This window comes from Eriocheir sinensis, chromosome 41 (assembly GCF_024679095.1).
Source record: "Eriocheir sinensis breed Jianghai 21 chromosome 41, ASM2467909v1, whole genome shotgun sequence".
NCBI lineage: Eukaryota > Metazoa > Arthropoda > Malacostraca > Decapoda > Varunidae > Eriocheir > Eriocheir sinensis.
The window spans coordinates 3,231,871-3,253,563 of NC_066549.1; the positions used below are offsets into that span (position 1 = coordinate 3,231,871).

Genomic DNA, 21,693 nt, shown 5'->3' on the forward strand with positions numbered 1-21,693 from the left:
CAGGATACCTCTGTGTTACCTCGTTATGAACAAGGGATGGTTAAGACATTCAGAATACAATTTTCTTTTTTTTACAACAAAGGAGACACCTCAAGGGCACACAAAAAAGGAAACAATAATAAAAAAGAATCCCGCTACTCGCTGCTCCTAAAAAGAATCAAAAGAGGTGGCCGAAAGAGGGGTTAGTTTCGGCAAGACAACGCGATCAACACCACCACCACTCCTATCAGTATATCCCCTTGTTTTGAGAGGAATCTGAACTGAACAAAATATCAAGATTTCTACCACTAGAAAAGTTAAAAGAGAAAGGTTGTCATATTCCCCGTAGACCGGTAAAGTTGACAGATTCTACCAACAACAACTGAACATGCTCTCTTCAATTTCCTTCGGCTTCGGGTGGACGTTTGCTTTGACTTCGATAGACTTTGCGGGACGTCTTTCATCATATCAGTAACAAATATAATTCCTTCTCTCCACGGTGCAGACGGTAACTCTTAACATGTTCCTCGTCATTACCGTACGAAGATGAGCAATCCGCAGTTGGCGTTTGGGTTGCTGGTGGGCCAAAAAAATCCCTGGACCGTGTGATGTTACAAGGGCGGGTTAAAATTCACCTCCCCGGCGCGTCTAAGCCCTGTCACGGTCATAGGATAAAAATACGTTCCTGGGCTCACCCTGATAATGGCTATGCATTTTTTCAGCCCTATGCAAATTTTTGTCATAGGAATTTTAAAATATACAGACGAAAGAGAAAGTGTGTGTGTGTGTGTGTATGAGAGAGAGAGAGAGAGAGAGAGAGAGAGAGAGAGAGAGAGAGAGAGAGAGAGAGAGAGAGAGAGAGAGAGAGAGAGAGAGAGAGAGAGAGAGAGAGAGAGAGAGAGAGAGAGAGAGAGAGAGAGAGAGAGAGAGAGAGAGAGAGAGAGAGAGAGAGAGAGAGAGAGAGAGAGAGAGAGAGAGAGAGAGAGACAGATAGACAGAGATAGAGACAGAGAGAGACAGCCTGGATACCAACTTGCCCATGCCTGCAGTAAAATGTTTCTTTACTATTTTGTTCCCCAGGTGACGGCAACGGACGGCGATAAGGGAGAGTTTGGCCGTCTTTATTATAGCCTCTCCGGTGATGGCGTGTCCTCCTCCTCCTCCTCCTCCTCGTCGTCGTCGTCCACGCCCGCCGCCACTCTCGCACCGCCGCCCAGCTTCGCCATCGACCCCTCCAGCGGCGACATCCTCCTGCTCAGGGTAAGGTGTGCGGCCCTCGTCATTACGGCCCTGCTCTTCCTCCTCCTCCTCCTCCTATATGTGTTATCTCTTGACAGGCTATTGACTGGTTATCTATGAGTGTGTTTATTTTATTTCCTCTCGTTATGAAGTCTCAATCTATTTATCTCTCTATCTATTTCCTCCTTTCTATTTATCTATCTATTTATGACAGATTGTTGGCATTTATCTATAGGGACCTTGTTTATATTTCCTTCCGATATGCAGTCTATCTGTTTTTTCTATCTATCTATCTATCTATCTGTCTATCTATCTAGCTTTGGGTTGTTCAGATAAAACTTTAATGAGCTAACCGGCTTAAAAGGAAAAAGTTAGTTGTTATTGTAGAAGGAAAGGTATCGATGGTGGTGGCGGAAGAGGGTGATAATGGAGAGGAGAAGGAGGAGGAGGAGGAGGAAAATGAAGAGACCTTGAGCCTTCCCGCTAAAAATTTTATCTGCCGATGTTAAAGTTACGCTGCGATAGGGTTTCGGATCCTCATAAAGTTTCCTGAAGAGAGTTTAAGTCCTACTCGAGAAGGTGGGAGAGAGAGAGAGAGAGAGAGAGAGAGAGAGAGAGAGAGAGAGAGAGAGAGAGAGAGAGACAGGACATACAGACAGAGATAGAGACATACAGAGAGACAGAAGGGGAAAAAGATAGGTAGATAAACTTATAGACAAACAGACAGACAGACAAAAAGAGACGAACAGACAAACACACACTATTTCTCACAAAAAAATAATGTATCCCCTTCCTCCTCATCCTCCCATCCCTCACAGCCTCTGGACCGGGACCCCCCAGACGGACGGGCGGTGTGGCGTCTGCTGGTGACGGCCACGGACGGCGAGCTGCGGGCGTCCATGAGCGTCACCATCAACCTCAAGGACGTGAATGATAACGCGCCGCACTTCCCCGAGCCCCACGTCACCGTCACCATCCCTGAGGACGCCCCGGAAGGTACGCAAAACTCAACCCACCCTGACCCTCCCTTGATCCTCCTTGGTCGTGCTTCTCCCTTGGTTCTGACCCTCTCTTGGTTCTGATCCTCTCTTGGTTCTGATCCTCTCTTGGTTCTGATCCTGTCTTGGTTCTGATCCTCTCTTGGTTCTGATCCTCTCTTGGTTCTGATCCTCTCTTGGTTCTGATCCTCTCTGTCCTGATCCTCTCTTGGTTCTAATCCTCTCTTGGTTCTGATACTCTCTTGGTTCTGATCCTCTCTTGGTTCTGATCCTCTCTTGGTTCTGATCCTCTCTTGCTCCTGATCCTCTCTTGGTTCTGATCCTCTCTTGGTTCTGATCCTCTCTTGGTTCTGATCCTCTCTTGGTCCTGACCCTCCCTTGGTTTTGATCCTCTCTTGGTTCTGATCCTCTCTTGGTTCTGATCCTCATGGTTCTGATCATCTCTTGGTTCTGATCTTCTCTTGGTCCTGACCCTCCCTTGGTTCTGATCCTCTCTTGGTTCTGACCCTCCCTTGGTTCTGATCCTCTCTTGGTTCTGATCCTCTCTTGGCTCTGATCCTGTTTTGGTTCTGATCCTCTCTTGGTTCTGATCCTCTCTTGGTTCTGATCCTGTCTTGGTTCTGATCCTCTCTTGGTTCTGATCCTCTCTTGGTTCTGATCCTCTCTTGGTTCTGATCCTCTCTTGGTTCTGATCCTGTCTTGGTTCTGATCCTGTCTTGGTTCTGATCCTGTCTTGGTTCTGATCCTCTCTTGGTTCTGATCCTCCCTTGGTTCTGATCCTCTCTTGGTTTTGATCCTCTCTTGGTTCTGATCCTGTCTTCGTTTTGATCCTCTCTTGGTTCTGATCCTCCCTTGGTTCTGATCCTCCCTTGGTTCTGATCCTCTCTTGGCTCTGATCCTCCCTTGGTTCTGATCCTGTCTTGGTTCTGATCCTCTCTTGGTTCTGATCCTCCCTTTTTTCTGATCCTCTCTTGGTTCTGATCCTTTCTTGGTTATGATCCTGTCTTGGTTCTGATCCTGTCTTGGTTCTGATCCTCTCTTGGTTCTAACCCTCCCTTTGTGGCCATTGTCTTAGGAGCAGTTGGCACGCACTCTCAAGAGGAATGACTTACGATGTACGACAAGGCAAGCTGAGTGTAATAACGTAAACATACATGGTATCTTTCTTTATTCTTGACCATTCCTAGTGACATCTCAAGTATAGGGTTCACTGCCATTCCTGATTCTGGAGCTTGTGTGTGTCTTTTTTCAGTGAGTCAAAATCCAAAAATGTTTCTCAGCAATTTGATTCACTGCTTCCAAGCGTTGTCTGGCCTAAGTCCCTCGAGGGGAGACACAGGAGCCGGGCGGCAGGGAGGGGCAGGGCGGCGGAAGAAGCGGCGCCCCTAACCATTTGCATCGTATGTCTGTGTCGCTCCTAGATGGCGCTCTGCACTGCCAACACGACTTTTCATCCGACCTCACTCCCTCCAGAGACGATAATGAATATTTCCTCACCAGGGAAACACCGCCACCTCCCCGCCGCCGAGAACACCGAACAGCGTTAGTGTGCCGCCCCTCGCTGCTGACCCTGTTAATTTGTTTACAGAATGGAGATAAAACGACTCAGTGCCAGGGGCGTGCAGGAGGTCTCTCCTTACCCTCGTGTGCCCAAGCATGCATCTCACACACACACACACACACACACACACACACACACACACACACACACACACACACACACACACTTTTAGTTACAGCCCATTTCGTCTTTTTCCCATCATCTCTTTCCTCACCTCACTGTTTCTTTTTCTCTTAAGCTCCTCTTCCTTCACCAGGCCCATATTTGCACCGCACTCTCCCTTACCCTCTCTTTGCACCTTCATAAATATTGCCATCCCTCCCCACTCCTCCTGCCACCTCTTCACTCCACTCCCCGTCTCTTTCCCCCCGCAGGCACTTCCGTCGTGCAGGTGTCCGCAATGGATCTGGACGACCCTTTGGAGGGCCACAACGCACAGCTCGTCTACTCCCTGGAGAGGAACGTAGTTGAGGCGGCCTCGGGGAGTCCTATCTTCGCTGTTGACCCTCGGGAAGGCCTCGTCACGACCACGATGTGTTGTCTGGACCGGGAGAAGACCGAGAGCTACGTGCTTCATGTGGTGGCGACTGACGGCGGGGGGCTCAAAGGTACGGTGAGGGACGGGGATGCAGGGGAACCCACTCATGTGTTATCAAACCATTCGGACTCTTGTTAGGACCGTGTTTGGAGTTGGGTTCTCATGAGTGTTTGTCCGGTTCGTGGCGTAGAGGACTTCCAAAACTACAGCCAGGGTCAAGAAACGAATCATGGAAACCCCAACAACAACTTCTGCGAGAGGCTTTTTAAATTGATGTGCTAAGGTTTGGGAGAGTTTGATAATGTGGGTCTTGGTGGTTTGACTTGGTTGATGTGTGGAACAGTATGCATTTTCTATTTTTCATTGAAGTCATCTGCAGTTTTCTTAATATCTTTTCTTCTTCGTCTTCGGGGTCTTCATCTTTTTCTTTTCTTCTTTGCCATCATCATCTTATCCTTTTTTTTCTTTTGCTTCTTCTTCTTCCTCTTCATGACTTTCTCCTCTTCCTCGAGTGCTGTCAGGAGGCACGTTCCGTCTCGTCACGCTCACCAACTAGTGTTTTCCGAGACTTTCCTTTCTAAGTTTTATGGAAGGAAGATTTAATGTAATATAAGTCTTCAGAAAACGAGATAACAAAATATTCAAAACTTCACTGATTCATTGATAGCATAAGGTAAAGCATAAGACAGTAAAAGTATAAAGATAGTATAATAAGATAGTATATCTATAATACACATAAATTAGATACGGATATAGACAGACAGACATACAGAAAAAGAGACGGACTGACAAAACGACACAAAATACAGACCTACGCCCAATTCAATACAAGTATAGACAGGCAGACAGAAACACAGACCAACTGACAGAACGATAAAAAAAAGACCGATTCACCCTAATAATACACACATACAAACATGGAAGAGAAAGGCACCAAACTGTTACGCAAGGAAAATAACAAATAACAACACAACCAACGCTCTTGTGATTTCTAACTTTTCGCGCGTAACAAAAACAGTCAGCGAAATAGTCAGCGAAATAGTCATGGTGATCCCCTTTCCCTACTCCTCCCTCCTCTCCTCCTCCCTCCCCTTCTCTCTCTCCCCTCCCCCTCCCATCAGGTACCAGCACAGTGCAGGTGAAGGTGAGCGACGTGAACGACGAGGCCCCGCGTTTCTCCGTGGCCGAGTGGTTCCTGGACGTGAGGGAAGGCCACCCGCCGGGCCACCCCATCGCCTCCCTCAGCGTCATCGATCCGGACACCTTCAACGACTTCGCCTTCAGGGTGAGTGAGAACTTGACGCCAAACACTAACCCGGGGTGCTTGTCTTTGTCCTTGCTTATTTGTGTGCCTTGCTGGGGGGAGCGGACTCTGAGGTGTGTGTGTAGCTGTGTTTGTGTTGTGTTTTCTTTTGTTTTTTTGTTGTTTTTACAGTGAAAGAAACAGCTCTAGGGCAAAAGAAAAAGCATGAACAAAATACAAAAAGCTCGACAGAGATTAATAAAGCCCAATAAAAAAAGTTAGGACAATAAACGACCAAAAATATAAAAGGCCCGACATAAAACGACAAAAAACAAAAGCTCAACAAAAAAAAAAACTAAAAAAAAAAATGACGGACAAAAATCGTCAAAAAAAGACCAACCCCAAAAAAAAGACCGACAAAAATCGACAAAAAAAAAAGAGCCTGACATAAAAAGCCGGACAAAAAAAGAAAAAGTACCCAGGCAAGGAAAGAAAAAAAAAAGCTTGTGTTGCCTCTGCTGTGCCATAACCTCAATTCTTCGTCCTTGTCTGTGTTTCCTGCCAGGGTGTTCTGAGGTACGTGCGTCGTTTTTTTCTTCTTTTGTTTGTGTTGTTTGTGCCGTGCTGTAACTGCCTCTCCTGTTGTGTTGCTAGATTAGGTTAGTGGGGGAGGGAAAATGAGGAGGAAGGAGAGAAGGAAGAGGGTTAGGTTAGGTTAGGTTAGTTTGGGAGGGAAGAGGAGAAAGAAGAAGAGAAGGAGGAGAGTTGGGTTAGGTTAGGTTAGTGTGGGAAGGAAAAGGAGGAGGAAGAAGAGAAGGAGGAGGGTTAGGTTAGTGTCGGAGGGAAAAGGAGGAGGAAGAAGAGAAGGAGGAGGGTTACGTTAGGTTAGGTTAGTGTGGGAGGGAAGAGGAGGAGGAAGAAGAGAAGGAGGAGGGTTAGGTTAGGTTAGGTTAGTGTGGGAGGGAAGAGGAGGAGGAAGAAGAGAAGGAGGAGGATTAGGTTAGCTTAGGTTAGTTTGGGAGGGAAGAGGAGGAGGATGGTTAGGTTAGGTTAGGTTAGTGTGGGAGGGAAGAGGAGAAAGAAGAAGAGAAGGAGGAGAGTTGGGTTAGGTTAGGTTAGTGTGGGAAGGAAAAGGAGGAGGAAGAAGAGAAGGAGGAGGGTTAGGTTAGTGTCGGAGGGAAAAGGAGGAGGAAGAAGAGAAGAAGGAGGGTTAGGTTAGGTTAGGTTAGTTTGGGAGGGAAGAGGAGGAGGAAGAAGAGAAGGAGGAGGGTTAGGTTAGATTAAGTTAGTTTGGGAGGGAAGAGGAGAAAGAAGAAGAGAAGGAGGAGAGTTGGGTTAGGTTAGGTTAGTGTGGGAAGGAAAAGGAGGAGGAAGAAGAGAAGGAGGAGGGTTAGGTTAGGTTAGGTTAGTGTGGGAGGGAAGAGGAGGGTTAGGTTAGCTTAGGTTAGTTTGGGAGGGAAGAGGAGGAGGGTTAGGTTAGGTTAGGTTAGTGTGGGAGGGAAGAGGAGAAGGAAGAAGAGAAGGAGGAGGGTTAGGTTAGGTTAGGTTAGTGTGGGAGGGAAGAGGAGAAGGAAGAAGAGAAGGAGGAGGGTTAGGTTAGGTTAGGTTAGTGTGGGAGGGAAGAGGAGAAGGAAGAGAAGGAGAAGGGTTAGGTTAGGTTAGGTTAGTGTGGGAGGGAAGAGGAGGAGGAAGGAAAGAAGGAGGAGGGTTAGGTTAGTGTGGGAGGGAAAAGGAGGAGGAAGAAGAGAAGGAGGAGGGTTAGGTTAGGTTAGGTTAGTGTGGGAAGGAAGAGGAGGAGATTTATGTGAGAGAGAAAAAGGAGTTTAGTGTGGGAGAGAAGAGAGAGAGAGAGGAGACGGTCTGCGGTGTTTCCTGATTAGTTCCTTTTAGTCTGTTTCCTTGCCAACTAGAGGAAATCTGTTGGGAGTCTGTTGTCTGTGAGTCGGTCTTCTCTCCTCCCTTTCCCTTATTCATATTCCGACTAAAACTCACATACTGTCCTGTGAACGCCTTTACTTTCCTCACATTCATTCTTTTTTTTACAGCTAAGGAAACAGCTCAAGGGCAACAAAAGAGGTGCAACAAAAAGCCCGCTAATCGCTGTTCCCACAAAGATAAAAGTAATAAGTTGCCAAAAGAGAGGTCAACTTCGGGAGGTGTCTTCATACACTCATCTTGAAAGACAATAGAATTACTGATGTTCTCCTCCTTCAGTTATCCCTTTAATCATCATTCTAATTGCAAATGTGAGAGAACAAGCAAGAAGTTATTATTCGGACACAGTTTTGCTCACATAAACACACAGAGTCCCAGGAAACTCTTTAAATAACGTCGTCGCCTGAGTCTCATCCTTGACGCCATGCCCTGAGTCAACAAGAGAGCATTGAATTTAATAATCCTTTAATGGCATTTGCACGATGTATGTGTGTTGTTATGAGGGTCTCTGTGTTGGGAAACGTGGCTTACAAGAAAGAGAATGTTGAAGTAAGGTTGAAATTCGGATAAAAACAGGTGAACAAAACAAATGACGGAAAAACGAGGTGTTAATTATATCATCATTGCAGTAAATTATCAAGTCTCAGAATAATTGAGACTCACCGTTCATATGCCTCTATATAATATTAATGACGGAAAGAAATAATTAATGAGAGTAAATGTAAGCGATACTTATGAATCTGAGTGTGATGAATACATATTACAACTTTCCCTTGCCTGCCGTCGATCCCGTGAAGGTGGTGCCGGGCAGCGGGCCGGGGTGGGAGCTCTTCACGGTGGAGGCGAGTGGCGGGGGGACCGAAAACGACACCGAGAAGACGACAACGGATGAGAAAACTAAATCCAATAACGTTAAGAAAGAGCAAGTACCTGAGAGTGAGGAGACGGCCACCAGAGTAAGCGAAGAAAAGAAAACCGGTGGCGGGAGAGGCGGCGCCCGGATGGAGCTGCGAGCCGAGAGGGAACTTGATTACGAGACCCCGGAGCACCAGCAAGGCTTCAGGTTCCGCGTGCAGGTGACGGACAAGGTGAGTCAATAGTTTAGATTACCGGATAAACCTTTACTTACTTGTGTGTGTGTGTGTGTGTGTGTGTGTGTGTGTGTAGTTGGACCTTCCATCAAAATATATATATCTACATGTGAAAGTCAAAAGGAGGGATTTTCCATAGCTAAGAGCAACAGCCCTAAAGGTGCCACAGATAATCTTTTCATATCGGTTTGTTTGCTGGGTGTTGCAGGGGGCGGAGGGCTGGAGCGAGCGGCGGAGGATCGGCAGCGCCTGGATCAACATCAACCTGATAGACGCCAATGACAACACGCCCACCCTAGCCAAGGACCACGCCCACCGCACCGTGCCGGAGGACGCGCCCCAAGGCATGCTGCTGGCCACATTCGCCGCCACCGACGCAGACGGGGTGAGTCAAGCCTTGTCGATAGCCAGCCTATGACGTGTGCTGTTGTATAAAGTTTTAGTTAGAGTTATGATTAGGAACAAATAGTCGTTACAGCTTTACTACTTTTTTGGAGAAGGTAAGGGTTTTAAAGACCAAGAATAAAGAGCTGAGGAGACGGGGGGAGACCCTGTGATCTTGTGAGCACCTGCAAGGCCGTCTTGGTTGATGATGATAAAGGAAAAAATCAAAGCTTTCCACAAGGACGCGTCGCCACTCCCTACAAGAAACAGTTTCTCAGCACACCCGGATGAACGTGTGGGTGATGGGAAGCACAATATCCATGCTTCCAGGAAAGGCAGTGTCGTTCTTAACAGTCAGGTAAGATGATGGCTGTGACGGTTTAATGTTTATTACCAGCAAAATGGGCTTATTGCACGGTGAAAATAACTTTAAACACAACAACATACTATAACAGAAACAAATATGTGACAAGCATTACGGATATTTTCACTGTGTTATTGCAGTTTCTCTAATAAAAGCACTCTTCATTTTCTTCTAAATTTAGGGTAGGAAGCTAAAATCATTTCACACGGACGAGTAATGAAACTAAATGGATGGAGTACTTTTGTTTACAGTACATATTTTTCCATCAACAAGGTTATTCCAAAGACAAAAATGTTCACTCGGTGTATGAGGAAGATCAAAACAGGAAGGAGAAACTAATCTAAGGAGTTGGAGAAGTCCATTATCACAGGGGTGCCACGTTCCCCTTATTTCACCGTCTAAGGAACAGTAACACGTAGAAAAATGTGTCGATGAGACAATCAACGCGGGAATGTAGGGAACTCTATTGGGGGTTAGTGCGGGACAGTGAATGAGAACTCAGGGCGAGGAGTGTGTGTGAAAGGAAGGTACACCCATTACCAGCGAGACAATGGCAGCACAGGCTCATAATACTTCAAGCATTTCAATAAGGTTAAGTAATATCGACTCGAGTTGGACGGCACCAGGCGCTCGTTATTAAGTATCAAACCCGATAGGAAAATTACAAAAGACGTTACTTAGTATCTGATCGTAAAGGAAATGCTCGTGAAGTAATCCCTAAACTTGATCTTCCCGTTTTCGTTAGTTCATAAGATATACGTCACACCGTTACCATGGAAACTGTTGCCCACGTGACTTCGTACAGCATTAAATTTTGTCAACAGTGTTCTTCAAGTAAAACACTACGTACTTTTAAGTATTCCCAAAGTCTTAAAATCACATGGATATTTAAAAACGATAGAATTATAAAACAATTTTCTGAAATACCACTCGCTGTGATCACGAGAGCGGGCTTGGCGTGAAAAGAAGGCTTGTGATTGGCTAGAGCCTGACGTGAACTCTGACGTCATCGAGGCAGCTCACGCGAAGCCCCGGAGCTGGGACACAGCGGCGAGCAGGAGTGGAAGCAGGAGGACGTGTGAGCCGTCACGAATTTATTTTATCTGATTTTTCTAGTGTCATTTGACGTGCATGATCCTCGTCGTCCTCCTTGTGATTACCAAGACGTCGGCGTGGCGAGGAGGTGATCAGGTGACAGGTAAGACCAAGGATGGCTGGATTACAGGTAGGTAAGGTGTGAGTTTGCGGTGGGAAGGTTAGGCAGGCTGGCAGGTGTGTGGAGATGGCGGCGTGACGAGACATGGTGGTGTTTGCCTACCTCTATATATGTTTGTTAATAGCTTGATATCTTTTGTGAAGCTAGTTATCTTTCTTTCTTGTGTGTGTTTAATACATGCCACAGACTAGGCCTAAGAGGTGCATTGTCAGGTATCATGTGTCATCACGGGAAACTCAGGAAAGCTGCCCGTGGCCTCGGTGCTCGTCTCCGTCACATGAACACATGACCTTGTGGCGGAAAATAAACCACACACAGGTCGGGTTACCACCGTTACCTTTCCTAGGTTTCCCCAGGTACTCATTTATCGAGAAGTTCGAAAGATAGGATGAACAGTTGGATGGGCTGTGCGTCACCTGGCCGAGCGGGGATTCAAACCCAGTTCCTCGAATTCTCAGCTTGGCATGCTAACCACCTCACCACGGAGGCATGATCTAGAAGATATTACAGATTTTGAGCTTTTCATGTATTTCTTGAATTATGGCTGTGTGCGCTTTTCGGGTCACCCTTGGACAAGGTGGAGAACTCTTCTTTGTACGCCTCCCCCCGTGCAGGTGTTACGGTGAAACCTTTGAAGAGCATCAAAAGTATATAGGACGGCCAACACTATAGTTTTTGAGTGTATGGATATGTACCGGTTTTGATTTTTTTCGCGTCTCCCTAAAAAAGGCGGAGAATTCAAATTCATGTTTCCCCCGCGCCAGCGTTACTGTGAAACCCTTGGGCAGCAGCAACGGGAATGGGACTGGTAGTTGCTACCAATTCCCAGTCTGATAGACGACACCCACGAAGTAGTGTCTGCTGCAGATATATCTGGCACGTATCTTGGCCCAGCATTCATGTATGATTCCAATGCAAGCTGAGAGCCCGCGTGACAAACTGGGGAAGGCTTTTAGAGAAGCTCCGTTCTAAAAATGCCGCAGACCACGGACTCGCTATTGTTATAATGAATAAGGTGGCGCCAAAGACTAAAGCAACTCATCTCATATTGAATGGCCCTCCCAGTGTCTTATGGCCAACCCTTCTTGTTGCACTACGGGGGAAGGCGAGGGCTGGCTAGAACATAAAGGTATGCCATCCGAGTGTCCACAACACCACCACTTCTCTTCCCCAGGCAGGCCGCGGAACCATGCACTACGCCATCAGCCCGGCCAGCGACCCCGACCACCTCTTCCACGTGGACGCGGCAGGCGCTGTGCGGGTGGCGGGCGGCCTCGACAGGGAGAAGACCCCCGCCCACACCCTGCTCGTGTGGGCGGCGGACGACGGCGTGCCGCCCCAGACTGCCACGGCCACCCTCACCGTGAGTACACACCACCCTTGTAGTAGGACTGTCGTGAGAGTTTATACGTGATGGTATTCCTAAAGATCATTACCCTAGGAAATAAAAGAAACGTCCCAATGGAAGAGATTGATGCTGCAAGTTTGTACTATATATCGTTATTAAATCGACCTTTTACACGAAGCAAAGTAGATTTAATTAAATTCTTCTGCTAAATGGGAAGAAACACTAGATAAGTAGTCTGAAAAGATCTCTGGAGTAGGCAGGTAAACACTAGCCAAAATGGGCGTAAGACACTCCTGATAAGGTATAAACGGAAGCGAGGGGATGTTGCAAGCCTGTCGCACCCTCCCGTGCCCCCTCGCTGGGTGATGACATGTACGCAACGATATCACCTGTCCTCGTAGCCATGATTTAGATTCTTCACAATTACCCACCATACAACTAAGATTTATTGTCATTCTGTTACTAAATACGTCTGCTATGTTCATCTCACCAGATTTTAACTAATATATAAAATTCTATGACTGGATTCTCAAGTGGAGCACATCCTGACTCACTAACCTTTCCCTGTTCATGGGATTGCCTCCTCTTTTTTATCCACATTTTACTGCACAACCCCGCCAGGTGACCGTCACGGACGTCAATGACAACCCTCCTTTTCTGAGCGACCCGGAGGAAGGTGTGGAGGTGGAGGAGAACGGCGGTGCCAAGGTAGTGGCGAGGGTCAAGTTGGGTGACGCTGACGACTGGCGGCTCGGCCACGGCCCGCCCTTCAGCCTCGCCCTTGACCCCCAGGCCCCGACGCACGTGTCCTCCCTCGTCAAGGTGGAGTTTGATCCCAGTGAGTAGTTATTGTTTTTATTGTGTGTGTGTGTGTGTGTGTGTGTGTGTGTGTGTGTGTGTGTGTTGGGTGTAGTATGGTGTTGTGTTCAATGGTCGTATTTTTAGATATGATATTCATTGGCTCATGTAATTAGAAGGTTGAAACTCCAATGGTTTAAATATATTCACTGTGCCTGAAAATTGATATTGAGAGAAAGAAAACAACCAGACTTGAAGTATATAATAAAGACAGGCAGACAGATATATGTTGGGTAAGGCAGCGTGTAACAGTGCAAAGCAAGCGTGAGAAAGCACGCAGCGACTAGCGCCCGTTGCTTTTTTGATGGCTCGCAGAGGGGGACGACGGGCGGGGCGTGGGCGTGGTGTGGGTGCAGGGGCCATTGGACAGGGAGGAGAGGAACGCCCTGCTGGTGCCCCTGGTGGTGGGGGACGCCGCGCCCCAGCCATGCACCGCCACCGTCACGCTCACCCTCACCGTGGGGGACCAGGACGACAACCCCCCCATGCCCGCCGCCAAGACCGTCGTGGCGCATGTGCTGAAGGTGAACACACACACACACACACACACACACACACACACACACCATATTAATGCATCCGCTTAAATTTGTATTATCATGTTAATACAGCAGGCTTATCCTAATGTGTGTGTGTGTGTGTGTGTGTGTGTGTGTGTGTGTGTGAGAGAGAGAGAGAGAGAGAGAGAGAGAGAGAGAGAGAGAGAGAGAGAGAGAGAAACGTTTTATTAGAACCTACCTGTGGTACAATGTTCTGTGTTCCCTTCCCCCCCGCAGCAGGGAGATGTCAGTGGGAGGGTGCCGCTGGGCCGGGTCTTCGTCAAGGATCCCGACGAAAGAGTGGAGGAGAGGACCTACGCGTGGAGGGTCCCGCCGTCCTTCCAGGGCTTCACGCTGCACCCCGCCACCGGACACCTGGACATGGCCCCCGCCGCGCCGCCCGGTCGGTGAGTAGAGAGGAAGGCCGTGTAGAGAATGCAAATACTGTCTTGTTATACTTACCTTTTTTTGGACTTTCCTTTGGACGGTACTAATGAAGGAATGTAATAAGCGTGTAAACATCTTAATTAAATGTTGCACGGTTTTTACCTGCCGGGAAGGCTAAGCACTTTTTTTATTGATAGACACGAATATATCCAGGAATAAATATGCAATCATTTAGGTTTGTACCACGATAAAAAAGAATTCTCATTCAAATCTTTTTGATGTTTCGAACATAAAAGTTCTCACATAAAAGTTCTCTTTTTGCCCGTCTCTTATTTTCATTGGAGCGAAGACTCGGCCAAGGTCAAAGGCACAGCAGTCATCAAAAGTCCTGCCTCCTGCCGCTCATGAAAATTTTGTTGTAAGACTTTTTTTCCTTATGCGTTAGCTTATATTGTGTCATTTAGCATCCTATTTAATAGCCTGTTAAGTATCCGTATTTCAAAAGCAACATTCGGAACCAGAATTTAACAACTTATGTATTAATTGTCTACTGTAAAATTTAAACGTAATACTATGACAATAACAGAGAGGTTTGACCTTTATGTAATAGATAAATAATGACATCATTATTAATAGCGATCAGTCATTATATACGAATGACCACTGAAAAAATGTATACATATATAAAAAAAGAATACTCACTCAGTTCCTCTTGTCTCGTTGCTGTCATCCATAACTATTGACGTCTATACGATTGCACCGAAGGAGCGATGTGAGGATGAAGGCAGGAGTGACAGGACTGAGGGGAAAGATATGGAATAAGAGAGGGGACACTGTCAAGGGTGAGGTGCGAGGCAGACGGCGAAGACAGAGTGGAGCAATAGTGTGAAAGTATGACAGATACCGCTGTTTTAGTTTCTCTCTCTCTCTCTCTCTCTCTCTCTCTCTCTCTCTCTCTCTCTCTCTCTCTCTCTCTCTCTCTCTCTCTCTCTCTCTCTCTCTCTCTCTCTCTCTCTCTCTCTCTCTCTCTCTCTCTCTCTCTCTCTCTCTCTCTCTCTCTCTCTCTCTCTCTCTCTCTCTCTCTCTCTCTCTATCTCTCTCTCTCTCTCTCTCTCTCTCTCTCTCTCTCTCTCTCTCTCTCATGGCAGTCACTTTCTCCCCCCTCCCCCAGATATGACCTTCAGTTCGAGGTCATCACGCCCAGCCAAGGTCGGGTCGCCATCCCGGCCAACGTCAGCATCTTGGTGGAGCAGGTGACCTCAGAGGACGTCGCCAGCGCCGTACCCCTCACCCTCCCGGCGCCGCCCAGCCGAGTGGTGAGTATCTCGGCATATTCATTGGGCGTCTCTAGCCTCCTGATGTAGACGTGTTGAGTCAGACGGGGTTCCAGCATCCATCTTGCTCTTGATTTACGTAGCTTCACAAAAATAAGAAAATTAAAATATATCACATTTGTGAACATGCGTGTTTGTTATGCTGTGCTTAGTGTTGTTTTAATGTTCATGGTCTTGTTCATTTTTTCTTGCTAAATTAATTCATATATGCATGCATACATGAATAAATATATACATACATACATACATACATACATACATACATACATACATATATATATATATATACTCACAGCAAAACTTTCACCAAAATGGCTAAGAGAGGATGACCAAGAGCCAGGAAGTTAAGATGATTACTAGCAAAAAGCGCCTTGTGGAATCCGTAGACTGGTAAGGTGATAGACTTCTAAAATATTAATTGCAAAAAATTGTGAATGGATGCCGAACAAAGATACGCTTATCATTATCGCCCAGTGAGAATATATTACTTACCAGCAAATCTGGCTGCATATCGCAGACTTGCACAAGAGTTGATAGTATTGGGTAAATGTGAAGAGTAATGACTCAGTTTGACGGAGTTCACCTAAAAAAATAAGCAACCTACGAATTTCACAGCGAGCTTGCACAACTATGCTGAAAGTTGTTGTTATTTCTACTGCTCCGTTGGCCCTTCAGTTTTGCCTTGACGTCCGGGCCCTCCCACAGATAGGTACATCCGTTCTTCACAAGCTGGTGGAGGCTGCGCAAGCGTATCTTGGCCTTCAAGAGGGCGGTGTGAGAGCCATGACACTTCAGGCCGGGAACCAAGGAGCAGCCCAGCCTCACGACACAACCCACGTGTGGCTTGTTGGTCCCGACGCCTCGGCCCTTCACCACTCCCTCCTCTACCGCCGAGAACAGGTACATCGCATGAATCACGTGTTTACATTATATGTGTTATTCTTGTTCTTTTCAACATACCTTTCTCCTTCGTTATACACGTCATTCTCAAAAGTTGTCATTCTCATTGCCTTCATCGTCACTTTATAGATTGAAATTACATAATGCAAATACCCTGAACACTTAGTTGGGTGCCTATTTTGCAAATAGGTCTAGCTAGTCCCAACTACCTGTTCCGAACAGCTGCCGAGGCCCAGGCGGTAACTCAAACGTGGCGTCACAATTTTTAAGAAAATAATGTCTTGCCTCGCATCACATAACTTCGCTCCCTCGAGTCTCATTCTTCTTAGTTTATATACTTTGTTTATGAAAGTATTTTGTTTCATGCGCTGGTTTCTGGCTCTTGCAGCTGAGCCACACCCTGGGCGTGGGTGTGGTGGAGGTGGGGGTGGGTGAATGTTTGGTGACGGACAGCCCCTCCCCCCACCTCGAGCTATGTGACGAGGAGCGTGTGGGCGGCTACAGTGTGGTTGACGCAGACTCGGTGGCTGTGGTGGGGCCCAGGATGAGGTTTGGCTTTGGATGTGGCTGTGAGTGTGGCCGCCGCCGTGGGTGTGAGCGGTGCGCCCTGTCGACCGCCCCGCCCACCCACACCTGTACGGAGCGTTCCTGCCTCAACGGTGGCCGCTGCTACCCCACGACGGAGGGTGTGAGGTTAGTAACACACACACACACACACACACACACACACACACACACACACACACACACACACACACACACACACACACACACACACACACACACACACACACACACACACACACACACACACACACACAAACACACACACTATAACATGATCGATCTCTTTCACTATCATTACCTCTCCTCTCCCGTCATTTCGCTATGCACTGCATCCCGCCAGGTGCGCGTGTCCTCTATCCACCGCCGGCACCACTTGTAAGGTTTTCATGCGACACTTCCGAGGAGAAGAAAACACAGGCGGGTGGGCCTGGGTTGCCGCCATCCCGCCGTGCCCGGAGGTCCATATATCCCTGGAGATCCTTACCGCGTCACGGGAGGCTATCTTGCTGTACTCGGGCCCCGACCACGTGGCCCCCATGGCTCCCCTCCCCGAGGCCGGGGCGTCTCGGGAAGTCCTGCTGCTGGAGCTGCGGGGCGGCAGACCCTTCCTGATGCTGGATCTGGGCGACGGCACCGTCACTCTCTCCCTCACGGCTTCCTACTCCCTCGCTGACTCCACGTGGCACAGAATCGACGTGATCTGGAGAGATGAGGTAAGGACTAAAATCAAAGACGGCTTGATGAACGTGTGCAATACTGACATTGCTTCGGCAACATTAACGTATCAGTGCCTGTGCTTGCATACCCTACCAATGTGAGCAAATAATAAAAAAAAAATCGTAATCCAGGCATACTACGGCCACTTTTTTTTATTTGTTTGCCTCTTATCAATTTACCTTGGCTACTAAACACTTTATTCATCACTGTAACAACCGTAGTGTCGTATGTCAACAGAGGTTTCTGTATCCTTTCCCGGCACGCGGCAGCTGGTGGAGATGGTGGTGGACCTGTGCTCGGGAGGCGGGGTTGACGGACCCTCCACACACGTAACAGACGACTCCACCACCACAATGCCGCCTCTCTTTGTGCCCCCGGACGCCCACACGTGTCGCGGCGCCGACAGACTACCGGCCGCCGCACGCTCACTCAACTACCTGAGGCCCCTGCAGGTCGGGGGTCTGGCCCACCCGGCGCCCGCACACGACACGTACGGCTGGCCCGAGCCCATCAAGGCCCGCCAACTGAAGGGCTGCATAAGAAATCTGAGGGTGAACGGTGAGGTGAGTGTGGTATGCTCTTAGTGTGTGTGTGTGTGTGTGTGTGTGTGTGTGTGTGTGTGTGTGTGTGTGTAGAATAGCTACTCGTGTGGGTGTGGGAGAGAGTCTACCTATATATTTTTTGTTGTCCGTCAATATATTTTTTTGTCAAACTACCACCGGGGTTATGAAACTTCCCATGAAAATACCCACAATTCCTACGAAAGCCTTGTCGAATGTTTATGCTTGTGCGGCAAAATGTTTGATCAAGCAAAAGACCGTAAGATAGTCGCCTGCGTCCACCCTTGAGATAGCTTCCATCCCTTCCCCGTGGCTCGTAGCTGCGGGACCTTGGGCAGGGCGTCCTGAGTAGCGGCAGTGTCCCCGGCTGTCCTGCGGCAGAGTGTCCTTCCAACAGCCTCAACTGCGGCCTACACGGGAGGTGAGTCTAAATCCTTTCTCAGTAGTAGTAGTAGTAGTAGTAGTAGTAGTAGTGGTAGTGGTAGTAATAAGTATTACTATAGTATAGTAGAAAAAAGTATTGCAATTATGATCAGTTGTAGTAGTTTCCGTACTAGTAGTTGTTACTTAGTATTTTCATAGTGCATCCCAGTCTTATTTCTATTGGATATTGTGTAGTGCACTGCACGGACACGGTTTCTATGAGAGGGGCTTGATTTATCTTCCCTATATCCTGTCAGGTGTCAGGTGTTAGACGGGGCGACACGCTGTGAGTGCACTTCGGGGTGGGCGGGGCCGGAGTGCTCCATGCCCACGACGCCGTCCACCTTTCACCTGCATAGTTTTGTTAGGCTGGCCCTCTCCTTCTCGCCCCTCGGCTACACCACGTCTGTCAGCCTCAGGTGAGTACCAGGCCGTCACGGGAAGCGCCATCTACGTAGTGTCTTAACAGAGGTATTTATGAGGTGTGTTCGCCTGTGCCTTGGTCTAGACTCTAGAGAAAAAGGTTCTCGGCTTCTAGGCGTGCCGTAGGTACTGCTCTGATACATGAAGCCGGGGTGTCCAGTGGCAAGTAATGTAAGGAGATGTAGGCTCGGCAACTAATCTCACTTATTTAAGTGAGCCAAGCTGTCTTTTGGTTGGCCTTTGTTTATACCCGAGGACAGTGCATTGTTTTTTTTTGTTTTTTTAAACTTAAATAGAGAACGATGTGTCCATAAGTATTTTGTACCTTCGAAATTGAGTAAAGGGAAGATACGATGATGCTGGGAAAGTTAGAGTAACTGGTTTGCAGTGCAGGCTCCATTTTTATTATGTCACGTCCATTTGATAACTGGTATAGAACTATGCTAAAATAACGACAACCAAAGATTGCATCAAGTTCATGTTTTCCTGACGCCCCTCCTTCCCGCCGGCTGTGACAGGTTCAGGACGCGGCAGACTGACGGTGACTTAGTGATGCTCTCGTCAGGGGGCGGCGACCGTTTTGGTGTGCATCTGCTGCGTGGGCACGCGTGTGTTCTGCTGCAGCTGCACCCGGCCGCCCCCAGAACGCTGTGTCTTGTCCAGGTGAGGCTGACAGACGGTCAGTGGCACCAGCTCCACGCGGCGAGGTGAGTTGTGTCGACAGCTGCATCAGTTTAATCATGAGTAAATGAGTATCTGATCACCTGCTTCATGCGCCGAGCAGAGACATCAAATCAGCCTTGTTAATTATAACCCGACATAATCTTTCACTGGCCTCATCACTCGCTTAGTGAATGGCGCAGCGCTAAACATTATTTGGCGGAATAGCTCCATGCCTCATAATAAAGGTGTTCATGTCGCTGCGGACCGGGGTGTGACGGCCTACAGACTTAGTTGATAACGGGTATATATAATGAAAATGTGTGTGTGTGTGTGTGCGTGTGCGTGTGTAATACATAAGCTGACGCTCGTGATGTACGTTTCCCTTTCGGAGGTACGGGTCAGCCACTTTCCTCACGGCCGACGAAGGGGACGGCGACCTGTACAACGCCTCGATCTCCCTGGAGGGTCGGCAGCTGCTGCATCTGGACTGGGAGGCCGGGGTGGTGATCGGGGGCACGCCACACAGCGGGGGAAACGCTGAAGCAGCATCACAGCGGGACTTCCTCGAGGGTGAGGCAGCCCTGAAACAAGGCTATCTGCTGTTGTTCTGCTCATGACTTTAATAGGTCTCTAACGGTTACTAGTCTATCCCGCCAAACGGTGGAATCTGCTCATCAATAAAAGCTCATTATTTTGAATATAAGACGACAGCCATGTGGAGAAATACTGACCTTGCCTTGTCTAACGTGCAGGAAACATGGTAGTCCTATCGCATATGTGAGGATGGACGCTGTTACCAATTCATAGTTTAATGCAATATTTCAGAAACTGTTGAACGATCGATTAATTTTACGTTTGTTAGCAGTTGCGGGGAAAAGAAGTTGCCTGAATCATATCCTTTGCACCATTTCCATATGCTACCATCACGCTATCTTACATTCTGCTGCTATATTTTATTCTAGTAGTTCATCATTCACTCATTCATTAGTGGAATAAATTTAATTAGCGTAAGATTATTTTGCATTTTGTATTAATATGTTCCAGGTTGCCTTGATGACGTGAGGATCTCCGGCCGCCCCGTCCCGCTGCCGCCCATCCTCAACAAGACGGCGTGGGGCTACGTGAGCGAGGCGCGGGGCGTCGGGGCGGGCTGTGAGGCTCCCCAGGCGTGCCACAACGTCACCTGCCGCTCACCACTCACCTGTGTTGACACCTGGAGGTCGTACCACTGCACGTAAGAGTTGTAGCAAGTAAGGCGGTGCGTATGGGATGAAAGTAAATTCCATCAAGACTGTATAAGTAGATCACAACACGTGAGGAGAAAAGTACAAATAAATATATATGAGGTGTCATAAGTATGTAGGCTACAATTTCATGGCATTACATTCATGTGGGCAGTATAGATAGATAGAAAGAGATCAGACCTCCAAAACTCGTTCAAGGAGGATACTGGCTGGGGATCGCGAGTTCAGAGCGTGACTAGACCATGGACACACCCACACCCACACCCCCACACCCACACCCACTCTTTCTTTCCGGGTGTTGGCAGATGTGACGAAGGTCGAGTAATGTCAGAGGACGGCAGCAGGTGCCTCGCCCTGAATCCGTGTGCCTGGAACCCCTGCCTGCACGGGGGAACCTGCCTCCCCACTGACACAGGTATGCTGCTTTAGTGTGATTGCATGGGAAGGCACTAATCTTGCCATAGCTGACTCACGGGCTAAAGATAATGACAATATATGCTTACCTTTCCTGTAATTGTGCATTCTTTTTTTATCAAGAATAAGGAACTAAGATAAATAATGATATTTTATTTGCTTTCTGAAGCATATTTCTGCCAGTATTGCATCTTCCTCGCCGTGAAAAACGACTAATTACGTAGTTAATTAATTAATGACCTCTGCGAGGCGAAAGATGGATGGTTTCATTAATAGACCACGATTATAAACATTGAATACAAATATGTAGTAACTGTGGGTGTAACCCTTCTAGAATTTCGACACACACACACACACACACACACACACACACACACACACACACACACACACACACACACACACACACACACACACACACACACACACACACACACTCGAATCACAATCTAGTCCCTCTATTAGTCTTTTTTTCCCCACGCCGCCCCACACGAGGGTTCACATGCAGCTGCTCGTCGGGGTTCGCCGGGCAACACTGCCAACTGCCGGTGCCTGGCGCGGCCTCCCTCAGACTCTCCCTGCCCGGCCTCCTCGCCCTGCTCGTGTGCATCCTTCTCCTCCGTGAGTACTGATATCCCCCATCCGCCCCTTCCTACTCCCATCACCATACTGTCATTATATTTGTTCTTTATCATCTTAAATATCGTATTTAACTTTTCTTTTCCAATCACCATGTTTTATATTGTTTGTTCCTGTGCACAGTCTTGC

The 21,693-nt window shown here is 47.8% G+C and overlaps 1 protein-coding gene across 5 annotated transcripts in view; it reads left to right on the forward strand.

Annotated features, from left to right (window-relative positions):
• LOC127009508 (putative neural-cadherin 2) overlaps window positions 1–21,693 on the forward strand; it is a 92,524-nt gene that overhangs the window by 67,918 nt on the left and 2,913 nt on the right. For all 5 annotated transcript variants that reach the window (XR_007762027.1, XR_007762028.1, XM_050882624.1 and 2 more), the window contains 22 exons: window positions 1,060–1,239; window positions 2,037–2,214; window positions 4,152–4,385; window positions 5,437–5,600; window positions 8,291–8,581; window positions 8,793–8,969; window positions 11,723–11,911; window positions 12,518–12,734; window positions 13,070–13,278; window positions 13,531–13,700; window positions 14,852–14,996; window positions 15,720–15,914; window positions 16,303–16,607; window positions 16,822–17,194; window positions 17,468–17,761; window positions 18,079–18,179; window positions 18,439–18,600; window positions 19,123–19,311; window positions 19,659–19,837; window positions 20,312–20,501; window positions 20,817–20,926; window positions 21,421–21,546. Coding sequence is in view for 3 of the 5 variants with exons in the window: in XM_050882624.1 (XP_050738581.1) it covers window positions 1,060–1,239; window positions 2,037–2,214; window positions 4,152–4,385; window positions 5,437–5,600; window positions 8,291–8,581; window positions 8,793–8,969; window positions 11,723–11,911; window positions 12,518–12,734; window positions 13,070–13,278; window positions 13,531–13,700; window positions 14,852–14,996; window positions 15,720–15,914; window positions 16,303–16,607; window positions 16,822–17,194; window positions 17,468–17,761; window positions 18,079–18,179; window positions 18,439–18,600; window positions 19,123–19,311; window positions 19,659–19,837; window positions 20,312–20,501; window positions 20,817–20,926; window positions 21,421–21,546 (4,378 nt within the window). In the remaining 2 variants the exon portion in view is untranslated. The remainder of the gene's footprint in view (window positions 1–1,059; window positions 1,240–2,036; window positions 2,215–4,151; window positions 4,386–5,436; window positions 5,601–8,290; window positions 8,582–8,792; window positions 8,970–11,722; window positions 11,912–12,517; window positions 12,735–13,069; window positions 13,279–13,530; window positions 13,701–14,851; window positions 14,997–15,719; window positions 15,915–16,302; window positions 16,608–16,821; window positions 17,195–17,467; window positions 17,762–18,078; window positions 18,180–18,438; window positions 18,601–19,122; window positions 19,312–19,658; window positions 19,838–20,311; window positions 20,502–20,816; window positions 20,927–21,420; window positions 21,547–21,693) is intronic.